Source organism: Mus musculus, chromosome 17 (assembly GCF_000001635.26).
Source record: "Mus musculus strain C57BL/6J chromosome 17, GRCm38.p6 C57BL/6J".
Classification (NCBI taxonomy): domain Eukaryota; kingdom Metazoa; phylum Chordata; class Mammalia; order Rodentia; family Muridae; genus Mus; species Mus musculus.
In genome coordinates this window covers 74,571,272-74,594,104 of record NC_000083.6, presented here as the reverse complement: position 1 = coordinate 74,594,104, position 22,833 = coordinate 74,571,272, and the positions used below count along the sequence as shown (strand labels likewise).

The following is a 22,833-nucleotide window of genomic DNA, read 5'->3' as shown; positions in this document are numbered from 1 at the left end:
CAACTAAATTAAAAGTTCCTCCCTAAGCTGCACAATACAAATACCTACAAAGTTCTAAAGATACCAACTGCCTAAGTCCTAAATTCATTAAATGAAAATGTCATGAGAATACACACATGAATACACACACACACACACACACACACACACACACACACACACACACCCCTCCCTCCCTCTCTTCAGTATGCAAACACACAAAGACGTTCTGGCAAAGGAACATTTTCAGAGCAAAATGTTTGTACCCTTTCGTCCTCATTTTACACTGATTTTATATTCAATTTTAAGAATGAATTTTCAAAGAAAAGGGGAAGAAAAAAAGAAGGAAGGGGACGGGAGGGAAGGGGGGAAGGGGAGGGGGAGGAGGGGAAGGGAGGGGAGGGGAGGGGAGGGGAGGGGAGGGGAGGGGAGGGGAGGGGAGAGACAAGTAATGAGACCTAATATCTAGTTCCTATCATGGTAAATCCATGAAAAATTGCTATTATTTCTGGCATTACATAAAAGTCTAGCTTGACTGACTACTTTAAAATAATAATTTTCAAAACAGTTTCTCTTACCATCAATTCTTCCTTAAAAAAAAGACAAAGAATAAAGCTGGCAGTCACAGAAGGGGAACTGGTGTCACTTCACAAAAGACATGATTAAACTATTTACCATCATAAATCCTGAAAATTACTAAGTTACTGGAAAAATCTGAAATGTACTTTAGATGACTCTCTTGAGTGGTTTTAGAAAATAAAACTAGAAGGTCGCCAGCGCTGGAGAGCACAAGAGTCACGAGAACAACAGTCAAGCTCGTGGAGAGACAACAAGCCCAGGACAAGACCTTCCAGTAGTAGCTCTGATCCCTCTTACCATTGGCTTTCCCTAGGCCTGGAGCTTTGTTCTTCAGCAGTGTCACTTGTATCTGGGGGACACTGGTGATGTTGGAGTTCAGAACGAATTTGAAGTCCACATGTCCAACCATACAGGCTTTAGGTAGAACCAATTCAAACACATGTTCATCCCAGCTGTTGCTGTCAGATAAGGTAAAAAATGTTAAATGAAGAAAAACACTTCCTTCATACACCAAAATATCATTAGCATCACATTACCTTTTCTACTCCTTGTTTTCTCAACCAGGGTGTGGTGGTTAGTAACCGCAAACACAGAACTCATGATGAAGAAACAAGAAAGAGGCCACCCTGGAATGCAGAGTTCTAAACAAAACTAAAATACAAGGACACTGCTTCAAAAAATAGAAGAGGGGACATCCTTGCTAGACTCCTGTCTGCAAACATAACAGTGTCATAGAGTGGTGCTTGCCCATGGGATGGGTCTCAAGTTGTGCTGGTTGTTTGTTGCCCATTCCCTCAGTTTCTGCTCCATCCCCCGTGACCGCATTTCTTGTAGACACAATGAATTTTGGGTCAAAAATTTTGTGGGTGGGTTGGTGTCCCTATCACTCCAATGGAGTTCCCACCAGACTATAGGAGGTAGCCTCTTCAGGTTCCATATCCCCAATGTAGTGAGACACAACTAAGGTCACCCTTACTGATTCTTGGGCACCTCCCTGATCCAAGGTCTCAGTCTTGTCCTAAAGATGCCCCCCACCTCCTCACACCCATCAGTTGCAGATTTCCATTCATTATCATAGCATCTATCCATCATCTCTCCTGTCCCTCCTCACACCTGATCCTGAACACCCCTCCCCACTCTATCCAGCAGCTTACTCAGACAGATACAGAACAGACACCCACAGCCTGGGGACTGGTATGGAAGAATGGGAGGAAGGATTGTAGTCTCTAAGGGGATAGAAACTCTATAAGAAGACCAACAGTCAACTAACCTGGACGCCTGGGGCTCTCAGAGTCTGAACCACCAACTAAAGAACATCGGGAGTTGGACCTAAGCCTGCCTGCACATAATGTAGTTGATGTACAGCTTGGTCTTCATGCGGGTGTTGAACAACTGAAACAGGGGCTATCCCAAAAGCTGTTGTCTGTACCTGGGATATGCTCTTCTAGCTTGGCTGCCTCAGTGAAAGACGATGCTCCTAGCCTCAGATGGACTTGATGTACCAGGACATGGGGATACCCAGGGAGGTCCCTATTTGCTCAGAAAAGCGAAGAAGGAATAAGGGGAAAGAGGGGAAACATGATAGGGAGGAAGGCAGTGAGTAGGACAAATAAACTTTTTTTAAAAAGAAAAAAATTAACAAGAAAAGAGAAAGGGAGGGGAGGGGAGGGGAGGGGAGAGGAGGGGAGAGGAGGGGAGAGGAGGAGAGAGGAGGGGAGAGGAGGGGAGAGGGGAGAGGGGAGGGGAGAAGAGAAGAACGGAGAGGGGAGGGGAGGGGAGGGGAGGGGAGGGGAGGGGAGGGGAGGGGAGGGGAGGGGAGGGGAGGGGAGGGGAGGGGAGGGGAGGGGAGGGGAGGGGAGGGGAGGGGAGGGGAGGGGAGGGGAGGGGAGGGGAGGAGAGGAGAGGAGAGGAGAGGAGAGGAGAGGAGAGGAGAGGAGAGGAGAGGAGAGGAGAGGAGAGGAGAGGAGAGGAGAGGAGGAAATGGGCAGTGATGGCACACATCTTTAATCCCAGCTGTTGGTAAGCAGAGGCATGAGGAATTGAGTTTGAGTCCAGCCTAATCTACAGAACTGAGTTCTAGGACAGCCAAGAATACACAGAGAAACCCTGTCTCAGAAAAAAATAGGAAGGGAGGGAAGGAGAGAAAGAGGGGGAAAGAAGAGATGACAAAAAAAGAAAGGAAAAAACAGAAAGGGAAAGAGGGAAGAGGGAAAAGGGGGAAAGGAGAAAGGGGGAAAGGGGAAAAGGAAAATTGGAATGAGGAAAGGGGAAATGAAAGGAAAGGAGGGTAGAGGCTGCACAGATTGCTCAGGGTTTAAAAAGAGCCCATTTCCACAGGATGGAAGTTCATTTACAAGCCACTAAACCCAGTACCAGCGCAGCTGATATCCTCTTTTGGCCTCAATGGTCACACACATACATGAGGCAAACATTTAAACAGATATACATATACATATGAAAAAATTAAAATAAGCCCATTTTGTTTTTGTTTGTTAAAAGTGAAACTTAGGGCATTAATCTTACCTTAGCAATCTGTACCTGCCTTGAGATTTGTTATAACAAAGCCCCCACACAAATAAATAAGATAGAATATTTTTAAATAAAAGTAAAATAACAGCAGGGCGTGGCAGCACACACCTTTAATCGAAGCACTTGGGAGTCAGAGGCAGGCAGATTTGAGTTCAAGGCCACCCTGGTCTACAAAGTGAGTTCCAGGACAGCCAGGGCTATACAGAGAAACCCTGTCTCCAGAAAAACCAAACCAAACCAAAACAAAGCCTTTGACATTCAAAGAGGGTTTCTATCATGTATCAATTACCTGAAGATTCCTGGGCCCCAACCAAGATCTATAAATGAGATCCTAGAATTTTCATTGTAAAATAAGAACTTCTTACTTGATCTCTTCTATTGCTACAAAATGTCCTCTCTCACATCAGAGGTTAAATATATCAGAAAATTCCATGCCCTTTATCTTTAAATTATATCCAGATTCTCACTACTCTTTTAACTTTCTCCATCATTATTACTATCTTCTAAGGTACCATCAACAATTCGACAACCAAAGCGAAGTCTTTGCATGCACCAGTACCCACCATCACCAGAATCCATAACCGTACGCACCTGTTACCACCCCTAACAGCAGACTCAGGAGGGATCCTGTGCTGTGCATTGTTGTCAAAGCTTGACTGTGCTCAAAGGCCTCTAGCCCTCAGCTCCTAAACAGAGGCGGGACCTTACTTCCTGCCCTCTACTATGTTCACAACCCTCCGACAATAGTGGTTTTCCTACTCTAGAAACCGTAAGATGTCAGAGGCTTCATACTTGCACTGCCCATGAATCAGAATCTCTATACAGAGCTCTCTACCATTGCTCTCTCCTCCCCAAGCTCTAGGTTAATCTAACCACAGCCATCTGGGCACTATGACTATATACAATAGGATATACCTGTTCACTGTTTGATGCTCACTAAAATATGACTTTCGAAACACTAGTGTCTGAAACAGTGGCTGGTTTTACACACAAGAGTTTAAATTTTGGCTCTCAAATAACAATAGTGAGTCATCTCATATTATTCTACAAGTCAAAGCAATACAGGAATATCCAAAATCAAATGACAAATACAAAGAGAAAGTTATTAATACTCCAATATTAAGAGAAACAGTAAGACGGCTGAGAACTCCATGTTACTTCTAATGAGAGTCCAATCTCCGTGGAGAAGCCGCATACCTGTCGGTCTGCAGTTTCCAGGTCCGGGTGTGCTGAGCAGCATCGCCGTGGTGCTGCTGGTGCAGATGCTGCGGGTGCCTTCTTTGCTGCTGTTCTTGCTGAACTTCTACCCAACATGGAGGAACAGTTGCTGAAAATCGTGGAGTCAGTGTTTCAAATCGAGTTAGTTCTACTAAAGACGTCAAGATTTCAAGTGTGAAAGGCTGGTCCACCAATAACTCAACTCCTAACAGTAGTAAGTGCAGTAGTTGAAACAGATTTAAAAAGGGGAAAAAAAAGACATTATTTTAGTTCTTATTTCAGTTCTTTTTTTTTTTTATTTGTCTATTCAAAATACAACACTGCCAAATACATGAAAAAAAAGAATAAACTAAACTAAGGAATCTTTATTCTATACTAAGTAGTACTTGGCTAAGGGACAGATCATATTCAGTACTCCCAAATCCAGTCTGTTAGAAAAAGGCAAATAGGGTGGGAGAAAGGGCTCAATGGTTAAGAGCACTTACTGCTCTTCTGAAGATCCTGAGTTCAAATCCCAGCACCCACATGGTGGCTCACAACCATCTGTAACAAGACCTGATGTCCCCTTTTGGTGTGTCTGAAGATAGCTACAGTGTACTCAAATAAATAAATAAATAAATAAATAAATAAATCTTTAAAGTTAAAACAAACAAAAAACAAAAAGGGGAAATAACTGAGGGCAATAAAGTCAATAGTACTAAACTACTAATTACCACACTCAGATAAGTGGTTAATTTTGATAACATGTTATTTACAAAGCAAATGCAAGGTAGCAGCAATTACATAAGAAATGCCCTTTTGGAGCTGGAGAGATGGCTCAGCAGTTAAGAGCACTGACTGCTCTTCCAGAGGTCCTGAGTTCAAATCCCAGCAACCACATGGTGGCTCACAACCATCTGTAATGGGATCCAATGCCCTCTTCTGGTGTATCTGAAGACAGCTATAGTATACTCATATAAATAAAAATAAATCTTTTTAAAAATTTTTTAAAAAAGAAATGCCCTTTTATAATCATGTAAAACAGCCAAAGGCAATAAACACCAAGAATGAACTATTCTTTCTCTTCTGTGATAAAGACATCCTCTAGACACATGCCAGTAGTAAATAAACATTGAAAATGACCATATTCTACGTTACTAATTCCGAAAATGAACTATATTATTAACTAGTGATCACCAAAAGATTACTTCTTGTGTAAGAGAAAAACATCAAAATGCTGAACTACAAGATACCATAAAGAATAAGTGACAAGTTTAGATATTGCTCCTACTTAGCATGTGCTTTAACATTTTTTATGGGGAGAAATTGGAGTTTCACTGTGTAGACAAAACTGGCAACAAACTCAGAATACTCCAGAGTCTGAGTCTCTCAAGTGCAAATATTAGAGACCTGCAGCACTACAGCTCACTCTTACAACACATTTTTCACTGAAAAAGTCTCAAGCGTCTTTTACTGACCTATTTACTACTTTTTAAAACATTTATTAAGTATTCTGTTAAAATTTACTTCATTAAATATTTATGTTTATGAATCTCTGCCTGCATGTATGTATATACACCAGGTCTGTGCCTGGGAGCAGCAGAGGTTAGAAGAGGGGGTTCAGATCTGGACCTGGAGTTACAGGGGACTATGAGTCACTGTATGGTTACTGGAAATCAAACCCAGGTTATCTACAAGAGCAATGAGTATTCCACTGAGCTACATCTCCAGTCCTTTTCTGTTTTCTGTTTGTTTTGTTCATGAGACAAGATCTCATTATGTCCCCTTGGGTAGCCTGGAATCCACAGAAATCAACCAATCTATGCCTCTGCCTCCAGAATACTGGGGTTAAATTTATGCCACCAAGCCTTGCTTAAATTTCTTTTAAACATTAGGTTAAGAAGATAAACTGTGGACTGTGTTAAGAGTTACAGAACCACAGAAGGAGGAACTGGCTATGCAGAGGGGAGGTACAAGGATGGGGTGCAGGTCAGAGAGAGAACTTCTCTCCTATCCATAAAGCACTGGCTTTGAACCACAGCACTGAGGGGGGGGGTGGAACATGCAATGGACTGGATGAAGTGTGGCAGACAAAGGGAAAGAGAACATGAAATGTCAAGAACATAAAACTGAATTATATACTTCATAAATCATAAGTTGGGGCTGGAAAGAATGGTTCAGTGGTTAAGAGCACTGGCTCTTCTTTTCAAGCAGAGCACCCAGGTTAGATTCCCAGGACCCACATAAGGAGCTCACAACTGTCTGTAACTCCAGTGACAAGGAATCTAATGTGCAGCATCAGATATGCATGTGGTGCTGGTGCACAGACACATATGCAGGTAATATATCATACACATAAAATGAATATCTAAACATATTTTAAAAGAAATCCTGAAGTTTTCCTGAGCATGGTAGCATATACCTGTTATCCCAGTGCTCAGTGGGCAAGGCTAGGTGAATATCTGAATTGGAGGCTAGCCTGGTCTACACAGTAAGTCTCATGCTAGCCAGTGCTACATAATGAAATCTTTTTTATTTTTAAGATTTTTATGAAAAAAATCTGTATTTTTTGAGAAGCAGCCTATAATTACTTCATAAATGTCAACAAAGCAAAGAAGAGCTTTTAAGCCGGAATTATATGCTATTGCTATGTTTTTTTGTAAAATCCTTAAAACAGGAGAGTATAGATGGGAACAAAAAGTAAAAGTAGCAAGCTGGACACTAGGGAACACCAGCCTGCCCTCTGTCAGGAGAGCTAGGAGAAGTGAGAATTCAGCCCAGGTAATACTGATAGACCTGTAACTGGAGTTTTGCCATGGACAGTGTGACCAACAAAAAAAAACGATAAACACACACAATGTTATCCAGAGGTTAAGAAATGGGGCAAGGACAATGTAAATAAATCTCTGCGGTAAGAATGTCTCTTAGCTATTCAATTACATGTACTATTCAGACTATTACTCCACTCCATTGATTCTGCACTTATTTACTCTTCCTCTGCTCTATATTATGTGTATGTATGTACATGCCGTATGTGAGTATGTGCATCTGAGTGCAGCACCCTCAGGGACCAGAGGCATCAGATCTCCTCGGAGCTAGAATTACAGACTGTCGAAGGCCAATCAATGAACAATGGCTCTCTGGGAGAGCAGACAGTGCTCTTAACCGCTAAGCCTTTTCTCCAGCCCCAGTGTCCCTTTCTTTCACGTTGTATTCCTTAATTAAACTAAAAGCTATGTATTGAGAGAAAAAGGCAGGCAAGATGGCTAAGCATAAAAGGGCCTACTACCACATCAAACAACTTGGATTCAGTCCAGGACTCATGTCGTAGAGAGAACCAGTTCCTACAAGTTGTTCTCTGACTTCCACAGAAGTGCTGTGGCAAGCATACAAACACACACACACACACACACACACACACACACACACACACACACATAAATAAAGACATAAATACATGAATAAAATGTAATTTATAAAAACATAAGAGAAATGATAGTTTTGCTTCTTAGGCAGATCTCATAAATATTGTGTAGTCTATGAAAATAATTTCTTTCTATACTAAGTTTGCATAACATTTTTCAGCTACCAGAAAGGTTAATTATAATAGTATAATAATAAACCTGGTTAAAGAATGTCTTTCTAAACGTAACAATGAAGAATTCATTATAAGACACAAACAAATATTACAAGGATATTTTAAAAAGTAGTATCTTACCTGAAATACCAGGACTTGAAGGATTTGATAAAGGTCTGGAACCTTCTAGAGCTGGTTCTATTCCTTTAGAAAGGGATCCATCTACCAGAATATCAGCTTCATCAATATCATCACAGGTTCCTCCAATTTGGAGAAAATGAAGCTCACCACCTATAGTATAGTAAAATTTCATCAACAAATGCATATAAAATAGTTTTTAATTAAATGGAGTATTAGTTAAAATTCATAATTTGTTAAAATAGTACTTAACACCCAGATAAAAACCACTACAGCAATTACCTGTGTCAAAAAAATTGGAGATTTAGTCCCAATGAGCTACAACCAATTAAGTAACAAAAATAGAATACAGAGATTTATCTTAAGACTACTAAAATGGGTGGGCAGTGTTGGCGCACGCCATTAATCCCAGCACTTGGGAGGCAGAGGCAGGCAGATTTCTGAGTTTGGGGCCAGCCTGGCTACAGAGTGAGTTCCAGAACAGCCAGGGCTATACGGAGAAACCCTGTCTCAAAAAAAAACAAAAACAAAACCCATAAACAAACAAACAAACAACTACATGCAAAGAACCTGGCTTCAATTTCTACCACCTACATGATGGCTCACACCATTTGTAACTCCAATTCCAGGGGATCTTACAGCTTTGTGTGCCCTCCAAGGGCACAAGCACATGTACAAACAACACATGAAAGCAAAACACTCTGTTAAAAGGTATTTATTCTCATCCTCTTTACATCATATAATACATTAGTTTTGTACCTTTAACTAATTTATCTGTTACTGTGATCACCTTACGGATGAGGACACTAACACAGTAGCTATATATATTAACATCCATAGGCCAATCTCTTAATTCCAGGAGTAAGAAAAATAAACAGATATTTTTAACTTTTGATGTGCTCACAATGGAATTGTTTACAAAGCAAATCAAATTTCTAATTTTCATACCTATCACATAAAAACTTACAGCAAACTCAGCAAGTATGTGAGACTAAAACCAAAACTCCATGATTACAAATAATGTTCCATTGTAACAAGTTTATGTAGTTACACTTCCAAAAGAGAACATATATGTGCGTGTATGCAAAATATATATTATGTATATATAAACTTTAATAGTCACATAGCTTATAGAGTATGACACAGAGCTTTTCTTATTTATTTATATATATATATATATGTAGTCATATATATATATAACTATAAAGCTATAAAACTTACAGACAACCAAAGTGAGGTAAATAATGAGAACCAGGTAACCCCCGGCCACTTCCTAAGGAAATGTGACCTACAGAACTTTGAAAGTTAAAAAATGTTAGTTTCAAGTGAGATACCAACAAGCCCTTCTACTTAAGGTTACAGTCCTGTGTAGAACAAGCAAAGCGCTAAAGACCAAGCATCTATCAGAATTGCAAGTAGCAAGACAAGTACCAAGGGCTGGACAATCTCTACCCACATAACCCTCAGATGTTTCACACAAGGTCAGCAACAGCCAGAGAGGCCCCTAGTCAGCCCAGGCTATTAAGCCTCCATATCAAAGCAAAAGTGACTTGAGGAATTCCATTAGAAAATGAAGGCAGAGAGAAACAGACAGGACCATACTGCATAAAGTTGTCAGACACAAAATCTGAATGAACGGTAAGGTATGCTGACACTGAAACAGTAAGAAACAAGCCTTCCTCCAAGCCCTTTACAGAAACAAAGTCATCCTATTTAAACTCAGGACGGAGGGGGTTGCCACCCCACAGTCAAAACCCCGACCCATAATTGTTCCTTTCTGAAAGAAATTCAGGGATGGAAATGGAGAGGAGCCTGAGGAAAAGAAGGTCCAGCGACTGGCCCAAAGTGGGATCCAGCTAAAGGGGAGGTCCCAAGGCCTGACACTACTACTAAACCAATGGAACACTCACAAAAAGAGACCTATCATGACCACACAGCTCAAAGAGTCACATGCAGATATTTGCACCCAACCAATGGACAGAAGCTGCTGACCCCTGTGGTTGAATTAAGAAAGGCTGGAAGAAGCTGAGGAGGGTGACCCTGTAGGAGGACCAGCAGTCTCAATTAATCTGACCCCCAATATGTCTCAAACACTGGACCACCAACCAGGCAGCATACACCAGCTGATATGAGGCCCCCAACACACATACAGCAGAGGACTGCCAGATCTGGGTTCAGTCAGAGAATATGCACCCCTAACCCTCAAGAGACTGGAGGCCCCAGGGAGTTTAGAAATCTGGTTGGGTGGGGGAGTAGGGGTTGGGGTTGATGAAATCTGGAGTGTTAAATAGATAAGTACATACATACATACATACATACATACATACATACATCTAACAAACAAAAAAGTAGGATGAAAGTTTCTCAAGAAACTTTCACTGCAGATGAACCATATATTCCAGCAATTCTACTACTGGGCAAACTTTCAAAGGGCAGCACTGTGTCAAAGAAACATTTGCACATCCAAGTTCACAGAAGGGCTGAATTCACAACGGACAGCATTAAGTGCCCTTAAACTAATGAATGAAAAGAAAAAGTTGACACAAGTATATAATGTAATATACTTAGCCATAAAAACCAATGAAACCCTGTCATTTACAATTACATGAGCAGAACTAGAGATCATTATGTTAAGCAAAATAAATCAGAAAAGTACCTCAATGAAGTGACTCCTATGAAATGTAAAAAAGCTAATTTCATATAAGTTTAGAGCAGAATGACAGTTACAGAGACCAGGGTCAAGGAAGAGGGAAATGTGGAATGGTTTATCAATGGACACTACCAATACAGCAGCAAGTAGCTCTGGGGTAACTACTATACACTACACATAACAACATATATTAACATGTCAAAAGGCCAGTAGAAAGGACTTCAAAGTTTTTTCCACAAAGACATGATGAGTGAGGAGATAAATGCACTTGACATGATGTAAACATTATGCAAAAGTATTACTTAATATATAGATCTATATTACTCAATATACAGATGTATTAAATATGAGTAACAATGAATAATGCTTCTAGCTTTTGTTCATGTTACAATTATTTTTAATAATAATTTTTATAGCTAAAGAAATGGCAAAGTCCATAAAGAGTAGAGTTTGGATCCCCAGTAAACATCAAAAGGTATGATGGCCACTTGAAACTTCAGTGCTCAAAAGCCTGAGAGGGGACACGAGGAACAAGCTGGCTACTAGAACAGCTGATCAAAACCTGGACACAACTGAGAGACCCTGCCTCAATGGAACTGGAGAGTTTGAGAAAGGCTCTCAATGTCAGCCCTGGAACTGCATGCACAAGCTTACACATAGGGGAAATTATTTGTTTTAGCTCTCCAGAACTTGGTCTTCATGACAAACCTGAAATCCCAGCATTGAAGAGAGTTCAAGGACAGCCAGGAAAATCAACTATCACAAGAGACTGCTTCTGCTACTGTCCTAACTCTAAGAATATATAAATCTACTTTCAAATTCTTACTAAATTGTATCTCTCATCAAAAAAATTTAAATAATTAAACCCTTATTGCATTCTATACATATTAGGTTCCTACAAGTATGTGTCCTGGGCCAAATTACTGAAGCACCATTTTGGGCAAATTATGGCAAGATGGCAACTTCTCAGATCCTCCATACTGAATACTACAGGAATTCATTTTATATTATTTTATTTTTTGTTTTGTTTTGTTTTTCGAGACAGGGTATCTCTGTATAGCCCTGGCTGTCCTGGAACTCACTTTGTAGACCAGGCCGGCCTCGAACTCAGAAATCCGTGCGCCACCACCCCGAGCAGAGAATCCATTTTAAGGTTCTTCAGCTTTTGTTATACTCTGACAACGCAGTATACACAGTTTAAAAGACGTTATTAACAACACACTGAGCAGAATGCCTCTCTGCCATTCATTAGCCCTGTGATTAGTTACTGAACTCTCCTTCACTTAAGTTTACTGATCTGCAAAATGGGCTCTACAAAAAGCATATGCACTGAAAAGTAGGTGTGATCACTAAGAGTAACAAACTAGTGCACATGATCCTAAGTTAAAATTCCCTGGAACTTTCTAGTACTTAGAAGAGCTACTCTCAAGTCTCACGTGACCTTCAAAGTTTTATCTTTCTGAAATTATGCTGAATGTTCCTACTTTATATCTATTTACTATTATTTTAATGTACTTTGAAGATTTTTCCCCCTTTCTGGGTATTAAACTAGATGTAGCTCAAATTTGTAATCTGAATCAATTAATGTATAAGCTACTACCCTCTTTGGCAAAGCCCTAGAAATGTACTTAAAAAAATACTCAGCTTAATAACTTAATAACTTAATAACTCCAAAAGCACAGATAGAGGTAGCTTTTCTTAAATCCACCAACTCTTCATTATACTCATCTAGGCTTCAAGAACTGTGTGGCCCTTTAATTCCAACTAACCTATCGACAGCAAAGAGTATTTGTTATGATTCAAAATGCCAGTAGTATTTGTGAAAATCTATAGTGCAGTTATTTGATTTACACACACACACACACACAATATATATATGGGGGGAATGGTGCACAATATCCAAAAGGGGGTCTCAAATGTTTCAAAACTAATTTTTATCAGCCAAAGCTTATAAGAAAAGAAGACCAGCAGGGAGTGGTGGTACACACCTTTAATCCCAGCATTTGGGAGGCAGAGGCAGGCAGATTTCTGAGTTCGAGGCTAGCCTGGTCTACAGACTGAGTTCCAGGACAGCCAGGGCTACACAGAGAAACCCTGTCTCGAACCCTCCCCACCCCCACAAGAAAAGAAAAGAAAAAAAGACCAAGTATCTTATCATCTTACAAAACTAAAGACTATTTGCTAAGTTGTTTTTTCTAGAAGTAATCTGTGCCAGAAACTGTATATAAATTATTTGATTATAAAAAGCCTAAGCAACAGACTATAGGAGCCAGAGTAGAAAAAACACATCTATAAGTGAACTATGGAGGCCTTTGCACACAGGTGCAGCAGTGGGGGGGCTCCCTGACTATAGGTGACAACACACACACACACACCCTTGCTTTGTAGCTGCCATGACAGGAGCTTCCCTAACTATTCATATGTGCCCAGCTGTGACAAACTAACATCTCTGAAACCATGTGCCCAATAAGTCCTTCCTCCCTCAGCAGCTTGTGTGCTCTCATACACAAGGGCCCTCTTATCCAAGTTGCTAAGGAAACTAGGTCCACAAATGTAGGTAGTCAGTATTCACAAAGTTCCATGATACTTGAAATTGAGCAAAGCTCTATCTTGCTACACAATCCAGGCTGGCCTCAAACTCATGACCCTAGAGTTTCACCATCCTAAGTAAACGTTTACACTCAGCTGAGAAGATACTTTCTGAGGACTTACTAAGCTAATTACAATAGATTTCTTGCCTAGGAAAGTTTAAAAAATAAGTTTAAAGGCATTAAAAACAATATTTCCTAGAAAGAAAAACTAACCTCTTACATGGATCTAAAATTCACACTAGATAATGTACATAGACAAATGCCACCAAAGGTTTCTCAGAAGAATCAAGCAAGCAGCTCACCTTTGGTGCACGCACACAGCCTGTCTGTGCCTGAGCAGTAAATGACAGAAACAAATGTATCCTGTTCTTCAGTGCCCTCCTTTTTGGGAGGCTCCACTTTGGCCAAAATTTCGAAGTTTGAAAGGTCTAATACTTTCACGTATCCTCCCTGAGTGGTTACTACCAGGTGTCCAAGCGTAGAAATGTCAGACTTTTTTTCTCTTTCAATCCCATTCTTTGAGGCTAACTGCATTTCCTCAGCAGGTTCCTCACAGTCATCCTCTCGATTATCCAGTATATCTGGTGGAAGCAAAATGAGCGAGGTAATTGTGTCCTGGGGATCTTTGATATGTTGGATTTTCACGGGCTCCTCTTCTAAAGTCACTATTCGAGTGGTATAGTTCATCTTGTAAAGAACTAAATATCCACCACTGACGACATTCCTCTGCTCCGGCCGGATGAGCAGATGCTCCGGCACATCTGCTGGTGACTCATGTTGGATCACACTGATATTTGCACCATTCACTACAGCAAGATTGGATTCCAGATCACCTTTACGTCTATTACATAGTGCAGAGTTTAATTTATTTAAATTATTCAAGGCCTCGACTTGATTTATTGCACTCAATGATTCCACAGAGCATGTCCGCAGTCCTACCAACAAATGAATTCCATCAGCACAAGGAGTTATAGAGTCTATACAAAGAGTCTCCTCCTCTGCAAACTTTGGTAGCCTCAAGCACTGCACCAAAGCCCCAGGCTTGGGGAACACAGAGTTCCACTTCTCGGAATCTGGAGAAGTGAGGCTGGCGGCTGCATCTGCAAACTGCTGGATGTAAGTCACAGGCGGATCCTGTAACAACAGCTGCTCCTGGTTGTCCAGCTCCATTTCAATAATCTGAGGAACTGTAAAACCGTCATCGTGCAAACTTTTACTCATGATATTGTTCATCTGTGAAAAGATTTTTCCTGCTTTCTCATCAGATTCTTTGATACTATAAAGAAGTAACACAGGTAAAGTCCTCCTGACCAGAGGAGAATTCAGCTCTGAATTTGTGCAGGATTCATTGTCAGTTGACCCTTGTTCTGATATACTTTCGCCCTGAGTTCTGCTTAAACCATCCAGTGACCTGTGAGAATTACTACTAATGGGTGAGGTAGCAGGAGACTTATATGTTAATAAACCTCCAGCCAATAAACAGGGGAAGGGAATGTTGTGTTGTTCCTGGTGCTTTTCCTTTGTCTTTTCACTCTTAGAGTTCGTTAGGGAGGGGTTTGCCCCAAGTTCTTCAAGATCCTTAACAGTATCTTCAAGCACATTAGCCACAATCTCCCACTGCAGTTTTTCTGGCTGCTGGAGAATGCTGAGAGCTGTTATATCAAGGCTTACTTCCATGGCTTCCTTCTGTGATGTATGCCCTTTGAAAAGAAAAATATATCACATTAGATGCAGCAGCTGTGGTCATGTAAATCACTATCAGTACTTCAGTGAGGTTTTCCTGATTCATCTGACCTATGTGTTACTAAAGGACTCCATGGCCACAGGATAGATCAGCAGGAAAAGGCTCTTGCCCTGAAGCCAGACTCAGCTTGATGATCACTGGGACCCACGAGGGAGAAAAATGAAACTACTTCCTGCATGCTATCCCGCTGACCTTCACATGTGCCAATACATACATGGAAACACAAAAATTAAATATTTTTATATCCAATATTTTAAAAGAAATTTAATCAAATGTCAGATGACCTTACATATGAAAACTTAAAAAAAGACTACTCAAGAAATTCAAAATTATTTTCAACTCAAATACATTTTGTAGAGAAGAAATTGATTCTTAAGTCATGGCAAATTATTACTATATTATTTAGTTATTGCTTTAAATTGATGCTAAAAGAATAGAATTTCTGGACTTCATTTCTAAACCAAAAATACACCCAATATTCTTTGTGTATTATAATTAATTGATTCTCTCAAATACCTAAGAAAAATATCATAATCTCAGTTCCTTTCTTTTTAATACTTTAAAATTCAAGCACCATTTCTTCCATTGCTCCACAATGCTGGCGGTCACAGAGACAAAACCCCACCAGAGACAGCAACCAATTCTCCACTCAAACACTGAACTGAAAATTCTCTCAACCAATTTTGATTATTTTTTAACTTTCCCAACAGTATGAATCAGTCAGTAAAAACAGTGGGGGGAGAGAAAAACATTCCAATGATAGGCAAAAATAAAGAAAAGATAAAACTGCTTTTATAACTAGGTATGACAATAAGAGGCATGAAAATATTAAATGATGTGGCTATATAAAAACTGAAACAAGTAAGTAATGAGCAAGGGATCCGTAGAACAGCACTTAGGCGTCCTGATACTATACTATCCAGTCTCTTCAAGATTCACTTACAGGGTTACCCAGAATTTTAAGACAATCTGGATTATCTTACTAACTTACTATTATTACTAACCTCTACAGCTGAAACATTTTCTAACTGAAGCTGAAGAGTGATCAGCTCATTCCCCTGAACTCTGTGGTTATAATAACAAATAGCCATCTCACTGAATGGCACTGTCTACACATACTTTCCCGATTGGAAAAAAAAGGAAAGTATTTGTGTAAGTTTAATTAATTAAAATCTATTTCCTTGAAATGCTTACCTATTGGATGTACTAAATTTAAAAAGCTAACCTTTTAAAGTTATGCCAAAAAAATTATCCACATAGAATAGTTTTAATCTATGTATATATTAACTGAAAATAAATACACAAAGCACATAAAATTAGGACAATATTTAAGGTAAATAGTATGCACAATGAAGCTGTTTAAAAAGAAACAATCAGCTACGCTGGGTGGCTCACTGCTGCAATCCCAACAGGAAAGACTGAGTGGGGAGGGTTACTCTGAGTATGAGGCCGCTCTGCACTACAGTGAGTGCTGAGATACACTGAGACCCTGCTCAAAAGAAGCAAACAACTAGAAAAATAAATAAACAAAGAAAAACATAGCAAGTAGCTCTAGTATTGTACTTCCTCTTATAAGCACTGAATGCATGCACATCTGGGACGAGGGATAATCCACTATGAGACTCTGACATCTCTTAACTCTGCCCCTCCTCTTCAGTGTGTGTTTATGGTGCTCTGGAAGGAACACAGGGCTTCCTGCATATCAGGTAACCACTCTGCCACAGCCTGGCCCTTCACTCAAAGTCTGCTAGACAACGACTCTGGGAAAGCCTTCTGTCCCTGGCTTTCTTACGTAGCACCAAAGCCAGTTTCTAACAGCCACATGTCCTGATTTTGTCTTGGCTGTCTTCTAAAGCCATCAACGTTCAATCTGTACTCGATTCTCCAGCCAGCCCTTGTTTTCAGCCTTCATGAGAAGTCATGTTTCCTTGACTCAGATATATTATTCAGAAACAAACTTTTCTCTTTGAAATCAACTAAGAACTTTCAAAACTTATAATCTTAACCAAAAACAGATGCCTCTTATTGTGCACTCTTAATTCTGAGGTTAATATTGCCTACAATTTAACTACGTCATTCAAATTAAGACTAGGCTCAAATTAATTTTAGAACTCCACTTAGAGGAGTTCTAAAAAGGCATCTAAAATTTGTAAGACAATTCAGGATGAGACTACATCCCTCATTACTATCAGGTTTAGATGTTTACTCCATAATCCTCCAAAAGATTACTGGAATAAAAGTATAAGTTAGAACCTATATTTTTGAAATTAGTCTTAAACGAAAATATTTTCCTATGAGCAAACAGCCTACTTACAAACCATCAAATCAACTAGGGCTAAGAGGATGGCATTGTCAGTAAAATGCATGCCTTGAAAGGAAAGCATGAGGGACCTCAATGCAGTCCCCAGAACCTATGTACAACAGGTCAGACAAGCATACTTGTAACCAGCACTAGGGAGGCCAAGACGAGCAGGTCCCTGGGGCTCACTGGCCAAAGAGTTTAGTCTAGTACTAATTAACTCTAAGTTAATGAAAGATTCTGCCCAAAAGAAAGAAACACATGCACATAAACACACACATGCACACACACACACACTGGAGGTGCCTCCACACACGTAAACTCACATTTATGTACATACATATACTAAATACAAATAAAGGGATATATTAAGGGATATTAAGGGATATTTAAATTTTTAAAGTGAAAGGATTTTACTCCTTACTGCTATGATCTTTTAATTCTATTCAAAGACAATACTTCTTTAAAAATGTATCATATGTACCAACAAGAATTAAGGCCCTGGATAACACTACATACCTTTAATCCCAAAACTCAGGGGACAGAAGCACAAAACTCTGTGAGTTCAAGGCTAGTATGATCTATACAAATTCCAAACTAGCCAGAGCTACATAATGAGATGCTGTCTCAAAAGAAAATATATGATAAATGTCTACATATTAGAAACTGAAGTACATCCTAAGGCAGTGTAGAAAATCAAACAAGCACAGATGAAAAACACAATGATAAAAGAAAGTAAAGAATATAGACCAAATGCAAGTATTATTTTGGGAAGTGAGACAGCATCTTGCTATATAGTCCAGACTAGGCTCAAACTCGTAGCAATCCTTCTGATTACAGCCATCACGACAGACTATGGGACTGCCAGCATGCCCCCCAAAATATAAGTACTATTCATCTCCAAAATACATACAAGTTCTTTAGACCAAAAGAAAAGGATACAATTGTGGTAGACAATTAAGTTAAAACCAAAAAACTTTAAAAAAGATGAGAGGGCATTGAAAACACTTACTATAAACACTCATAAGAAATAAACCTAAAGTCCACACAGTTAAATAACCTAATAAAAACCAGGAGTCATTCCTGTAAAAAAGTTCAGGGTTCCAGAAAGTCTCCAGCACCCACCCTATTTCTCTATGAACGAGTAAGAAAATGTAACAGCATGCCAATTCTGTGTTTGTAAAGGACAGCAAAGGAGGAAAAGGCTAACCTGTGTGCACTGTGTTTGTGTGTGTCCACAGACCATGGAGCATGTGTGGAAGTACTGTGGAATCTGCTGGCTCTTTTCACCAACACAGGTCTCAGAGATGAACTTAGGGCATCAGCGTTGGCAGTAAGCATCAACTACCTACTGAACCACGCTGGTCGCCTCGTCTGAACTTTCTAAATGGAATCAGTTCTTTTTCTTTTCTAAAATTATAAATCTCTGTATCTCTCGGGCATTTTCATGTCTTTTTGTTTTTTCCAGAGCTAAGAACTTCAAAACTGAGTGTTAAACAAAAATCAGTCCAGCCTTCTCCTGAGCAGCATTAAAAATAATTCATGACAAATCAGAATTTAGAAAACATTTGCTATTTTATAATAATGAGTTTTTAACTGCTACACTACACAAACCCACACTTCTTCTAAAGACATAAAATATGTTTCATATCCTTGACATGTTCATGGTATGACATTCTAGTCACAATAACCATCACTTTATAAACAATGAGCATTTCCCAGGTACTGTGAACAATTCTTTAATGCATGCTAAATATCATTATTTTACAAAATATAACTATACAATAATAATTAGATTGGGATTTATACTCTAACGTGCTATGGCAAAGGCAGATGGCTCAACTAACTATAAGCTTGAAATAAGGCTTGCTACACAATCCTGAAGCTTAAGTTCAGATTCCCAGCACCCAGGTAAAGGCCAAGCATGGCATCTATTAGTAACTCCAGCACTGAGGGAAACAGAGACTGGTGGAACCCTGCAGCTATTTGACTTGACCAGCTAACCACGTCAAATAAACAAGCTCCCAATTTAGTAAGGGACTGTTGCGCTAGGCACTAGCACATGCTTTCATCCCAACACTTGGGAAGTAAGGGCAGGCTGATCTCTGAGCTCAAAGCCACCTTTGTCTACAGAGACCCAGGATAACCAGGGCTACTGGTTTTATACAGGTTCTTTATACTCAAAGAAGTTAAAACTGTAAAATCATTAGCATTGTGGCATCAGGGAGATCTTGCCTTGTTTGCTCATGAAATACTGAGGTAAAAAACCCTGTCTCAAAAGTAAGGAAGGGTTTTCATAACTAAGGTAGAGAAATAACAGACCTTTAACACATCAACCTCCAGCACATGCACATATGAGCATTATCAAACACATGCATGGACCCATAAAGAAAAATATGTAATAAGGCCATTAGAGATGACTAACCTATCCTATGAATGACACTGAAAAATATTTAACTCATGTGAGCCAGATGCTGACATATGCCTATAATCCAACATTGAGTATATCAATGCAAGAAGAATGTAAAGCTCACTAAGAGAAGAGCAAGCTCCAAGAGAGCCTGGCTACCTGACAGCCATGCTGCTTTTACCTTAGCATTTCATGAGTAAACAAGGCAACATCTACTTGATGTCACAATGCCTATATGAGTTTACAGTTTCAACTGCTTTGAGTATAAAGAACTTTTATTTAAATATTATTCTGATTTAAAGAGCATAGCATACAAATAAAATAAGCATAATTTCCATTCTCTGGAATATGTGACAGGGAATACTTTATTCCCTGTAAATGAAATGGTTGTCATTTAAATTTTAATTATGAAACACAATGTTCTGCCGGGTGGTGGTGGCGCACGCCTTTAATCCCAGCACTTGGGAGGCAGAGGCAGGTGGATTTCTGAGTTCAAGGCCAGCCTGGTCTATACAGAGTGAGTTCCAGGACAGCCAGGGTTACACAGAGAAACCCTGTCTCGAAAATACCAAAAAAAAAAAAAAAAAAAAAAAAAAAAAAACCCACAATGTTCTAATACTGAAATCCAAGATCTGACAGACATAGGACACTTAAATAGTGTGTATCAGTAAAGACTTCCAGTTTCACCAAGAAAGTATGAACTAATTGGTATTAAGATTTACTTTGAACAGTATAAATATAAAGAGATATAAGATATATTATCTAAGGTCTTTTACATACCTGTCACAGAATCCGATCTGGAATGCTCTTCACTGTCTGAATCCTCCAGCAAATCATCACTTAAAAGACAAAGTAAGAACAATGGCATCAGCTGCAATGTAGGAATCTGCATGTGTCAGATCTTGGGTTTAATCCCCAGCAGGGAAAAAAAGAACACACATCACATAAGAAAGCAAAGAAGACACAGCACAGCTGGGTGTGGCTTGTCTCCTAGGCTTTAAAAGGGGCAGAGCTAAGGATCAAACTGAGGTCAGGGCTGGAGAGATGGCTCATTGGTTAGAAACAGTTGCTGCTCTTAAAGAGAAGCCAGGTTCAGTTCCCAGCACCCATATACATGATGGTTCAATTCTGAGGGCTCTGAATCTCTCTTCTGAAACCTCCATCAGAACCAGACACAGACATGGTACACATATATACATGCAGACAAAATACTTAACACACCTAAATAAATAAATGTTAAAAATATTTAAAAATCAAAACAAAACCGAGCTATAACTCCAGCCCTGATATGCAGTGTTTAAACCACTATTACACAGCTAAAACAATAGCAATATACAAACCGCTAAAAGAAATGTGATATAAATCATTTTGATATATAACTGCTATACAATTATAAAGCAGTAAATGAATGTTTACATGAAAGTTTGTGTGGAAGGAACCCTCTAAAATTCTAGTATTTATAGATATAGAAAATTAGAGAAAATTTATAGCAAGCACTAGAGTAAAAGAGAATGTCAGCTAGTCAAATCAAACTTGAACTTGTTGTAGTAAAATACTAACAGCTATTGTCAACAAATTCAAGACCATTACTCTAAAATCAAAAAACAGTTTTATGAACATTATGTGTGTATGTAATGTATTATAAACGTATTTACACCAACATTCACTTTTATTGTGTTTATGGGTGTTCATTCAGGGAGACATTGAGGGTTAAGAGTCACAGTTCAGAAGACAGGAGTAAAGACAATGATCTATCCTTTGCCCTTCATTCAGGTGGCCAAGAAACTGCCAGCTCCCATCTTTGCATCAACCTTTACCCATTCTCGCAGATGTAACAGTCAAGCTCTGCACTTTACTCACCAACAGATCACCAGTATTTTAAAATTTTGATACTCTCGTTACAAAACTAAAAGATGTATTTTATTAAAAAAAAAAAAAGAAAGAAAGAAAGAAAGAAAAGCAATTCTCCCAGGCAGTGGTGATGCATGCCATTAATCCCAGCACTTGGGAGGCAGAGACAGGCAGATTTCTGAGTTCGGGGCCACCCCGATCCACAGAGTTAGTTCCAGGACAGCCAAGGCTATGCAGAGAAAGAAACCCTGTCTTGAAAACAAACAAACAAAAAAAAAGGCAAGTCTCATTTTCCAGAATAATATACTGTACTAAAAGTCACAATGCTTATATACTAATGCTGTTTTACATATAAATGGCAATCTCTACTTAAGACTTCGGCCAGACTATCAAGCCTGCACCTATCTTTCCTGCTACTAGAAAGGCTGAGGCAAAAGGACATTTGCTCAAACTTCCAGGGCATCTGGGGGGCCTTGTCTCTAAACTACACCAACCTTTCTTGGAAAAAAGAAAAAGAAGAAGAAAGTAGAAGAAAGAAGAAAGAGGAAGAGGAGGAGGAGCAGGAGGAGAAGAAGGAGGAGCAGGAGGAGGAGGAGGAGGAGAAGGAGAAGGAGGAGGAGGAGGAGAAGGAGGAGGAGCAGGAGGAGAAGGAGAAGGAGCAGGAGGAGAAGGAGGAGGAGAAGGAGAAGAAGGAGGAGGAGCAGGAGGAGGAGCAGGAGGAGAAGGAGAAGGAGAAGGAGCAGGAGGAGGAGCAGGAGGAGGAGAAGGAGGAGGAGAAGAAGGAGAAGCAGGAGGAGAAGGAGGAGGAGGAGGAGGAGGAGGAGAAGGAGAAGCAGGAGGAGAAGGAGGAGGAGGAGGAGAAGGAGGAGGAGGAGGAGGAGGAGGAGAAGCAGGAGGAGAAGGAGAAGGAGGAGGAGAAGGAGGAGGAGGAGGAGAAGGAGGAGGAGGAGCAGGAGCAGGAGGAGGAGGAGCAGGAGGAGGAGGAGCAGGAGGAGGAGGAGGAGGAGCAGGAGGAGGAGGAGGAGGAGGAGCAGGAGGAGGAGAAGGAGAAGGAGCAGGAGGAGGAGAAGGAGGAGGAGGAGCAGGAGCAGGAGGAGGAGGAGAAGGAGAAGGAGCAGGAGGAGGAGAAGGAGAAGGAGAAGAAGGAGAAGGAGCAGGAGGAGGAGAAGGAGGAGGAGAAGGAGGAGGAGAAGAAGCAGGATGAGAAGGAGAAGGAGGAGGAGAAGGAGGAGGAGGAGGAGAAGGAGGAGGAGGAGAAGGAGGAGGAGGAGAAGGAAGAGGAGGAGGAG

The 22,833-nt window shown here is 40.1% G+C and overlaps 1 protein-coding gene across 21 annotated transcripts in view; it reads right to left on the bottom strand.

Annotated features, from left to right (window-relative positions):
- Window positions 1–22,833, bottom strand: part of Birc6 (baculoviral IAP repeat-containing 6) — a 175,103-nt gene that overhangs the window by 109,252 nt on the left and 43,018 nt on the right. For all 21 annotated transcript variants that reach the window (XR_003952080.1, XR_385268.4, XR_003952078.1 and 18 more), the window contains exons 8-12: window positions 20,474–20,532; window positions 13,543–14,940; window positions 8,003–8,152; window positions 4,285–4,510; window positions 856–1,016 (exon numbers count right to left, since the gene is read on the bottom strand). Coding sequence is in view for 18 of the 21 variants with exons in the window: in XM_011246257.3 (XP_011244559.1) it covers window positions 856–1,016; window positions 4,285–4,510; window positions 8,003–8,152; window positions 13,543–14,940; window positions 20,474–20,532 (1,994 nt within the window). In the remaining 3 variants the exon portion in view is untranslated. The remainder of the gene's footprint in view (window positions 1–855; window positions 1,017–4,284; window positions 4,511–8,002; window positions 8,153–13,542; window positions 14,941–20,473; window positions 20,533–22,833) is intronic.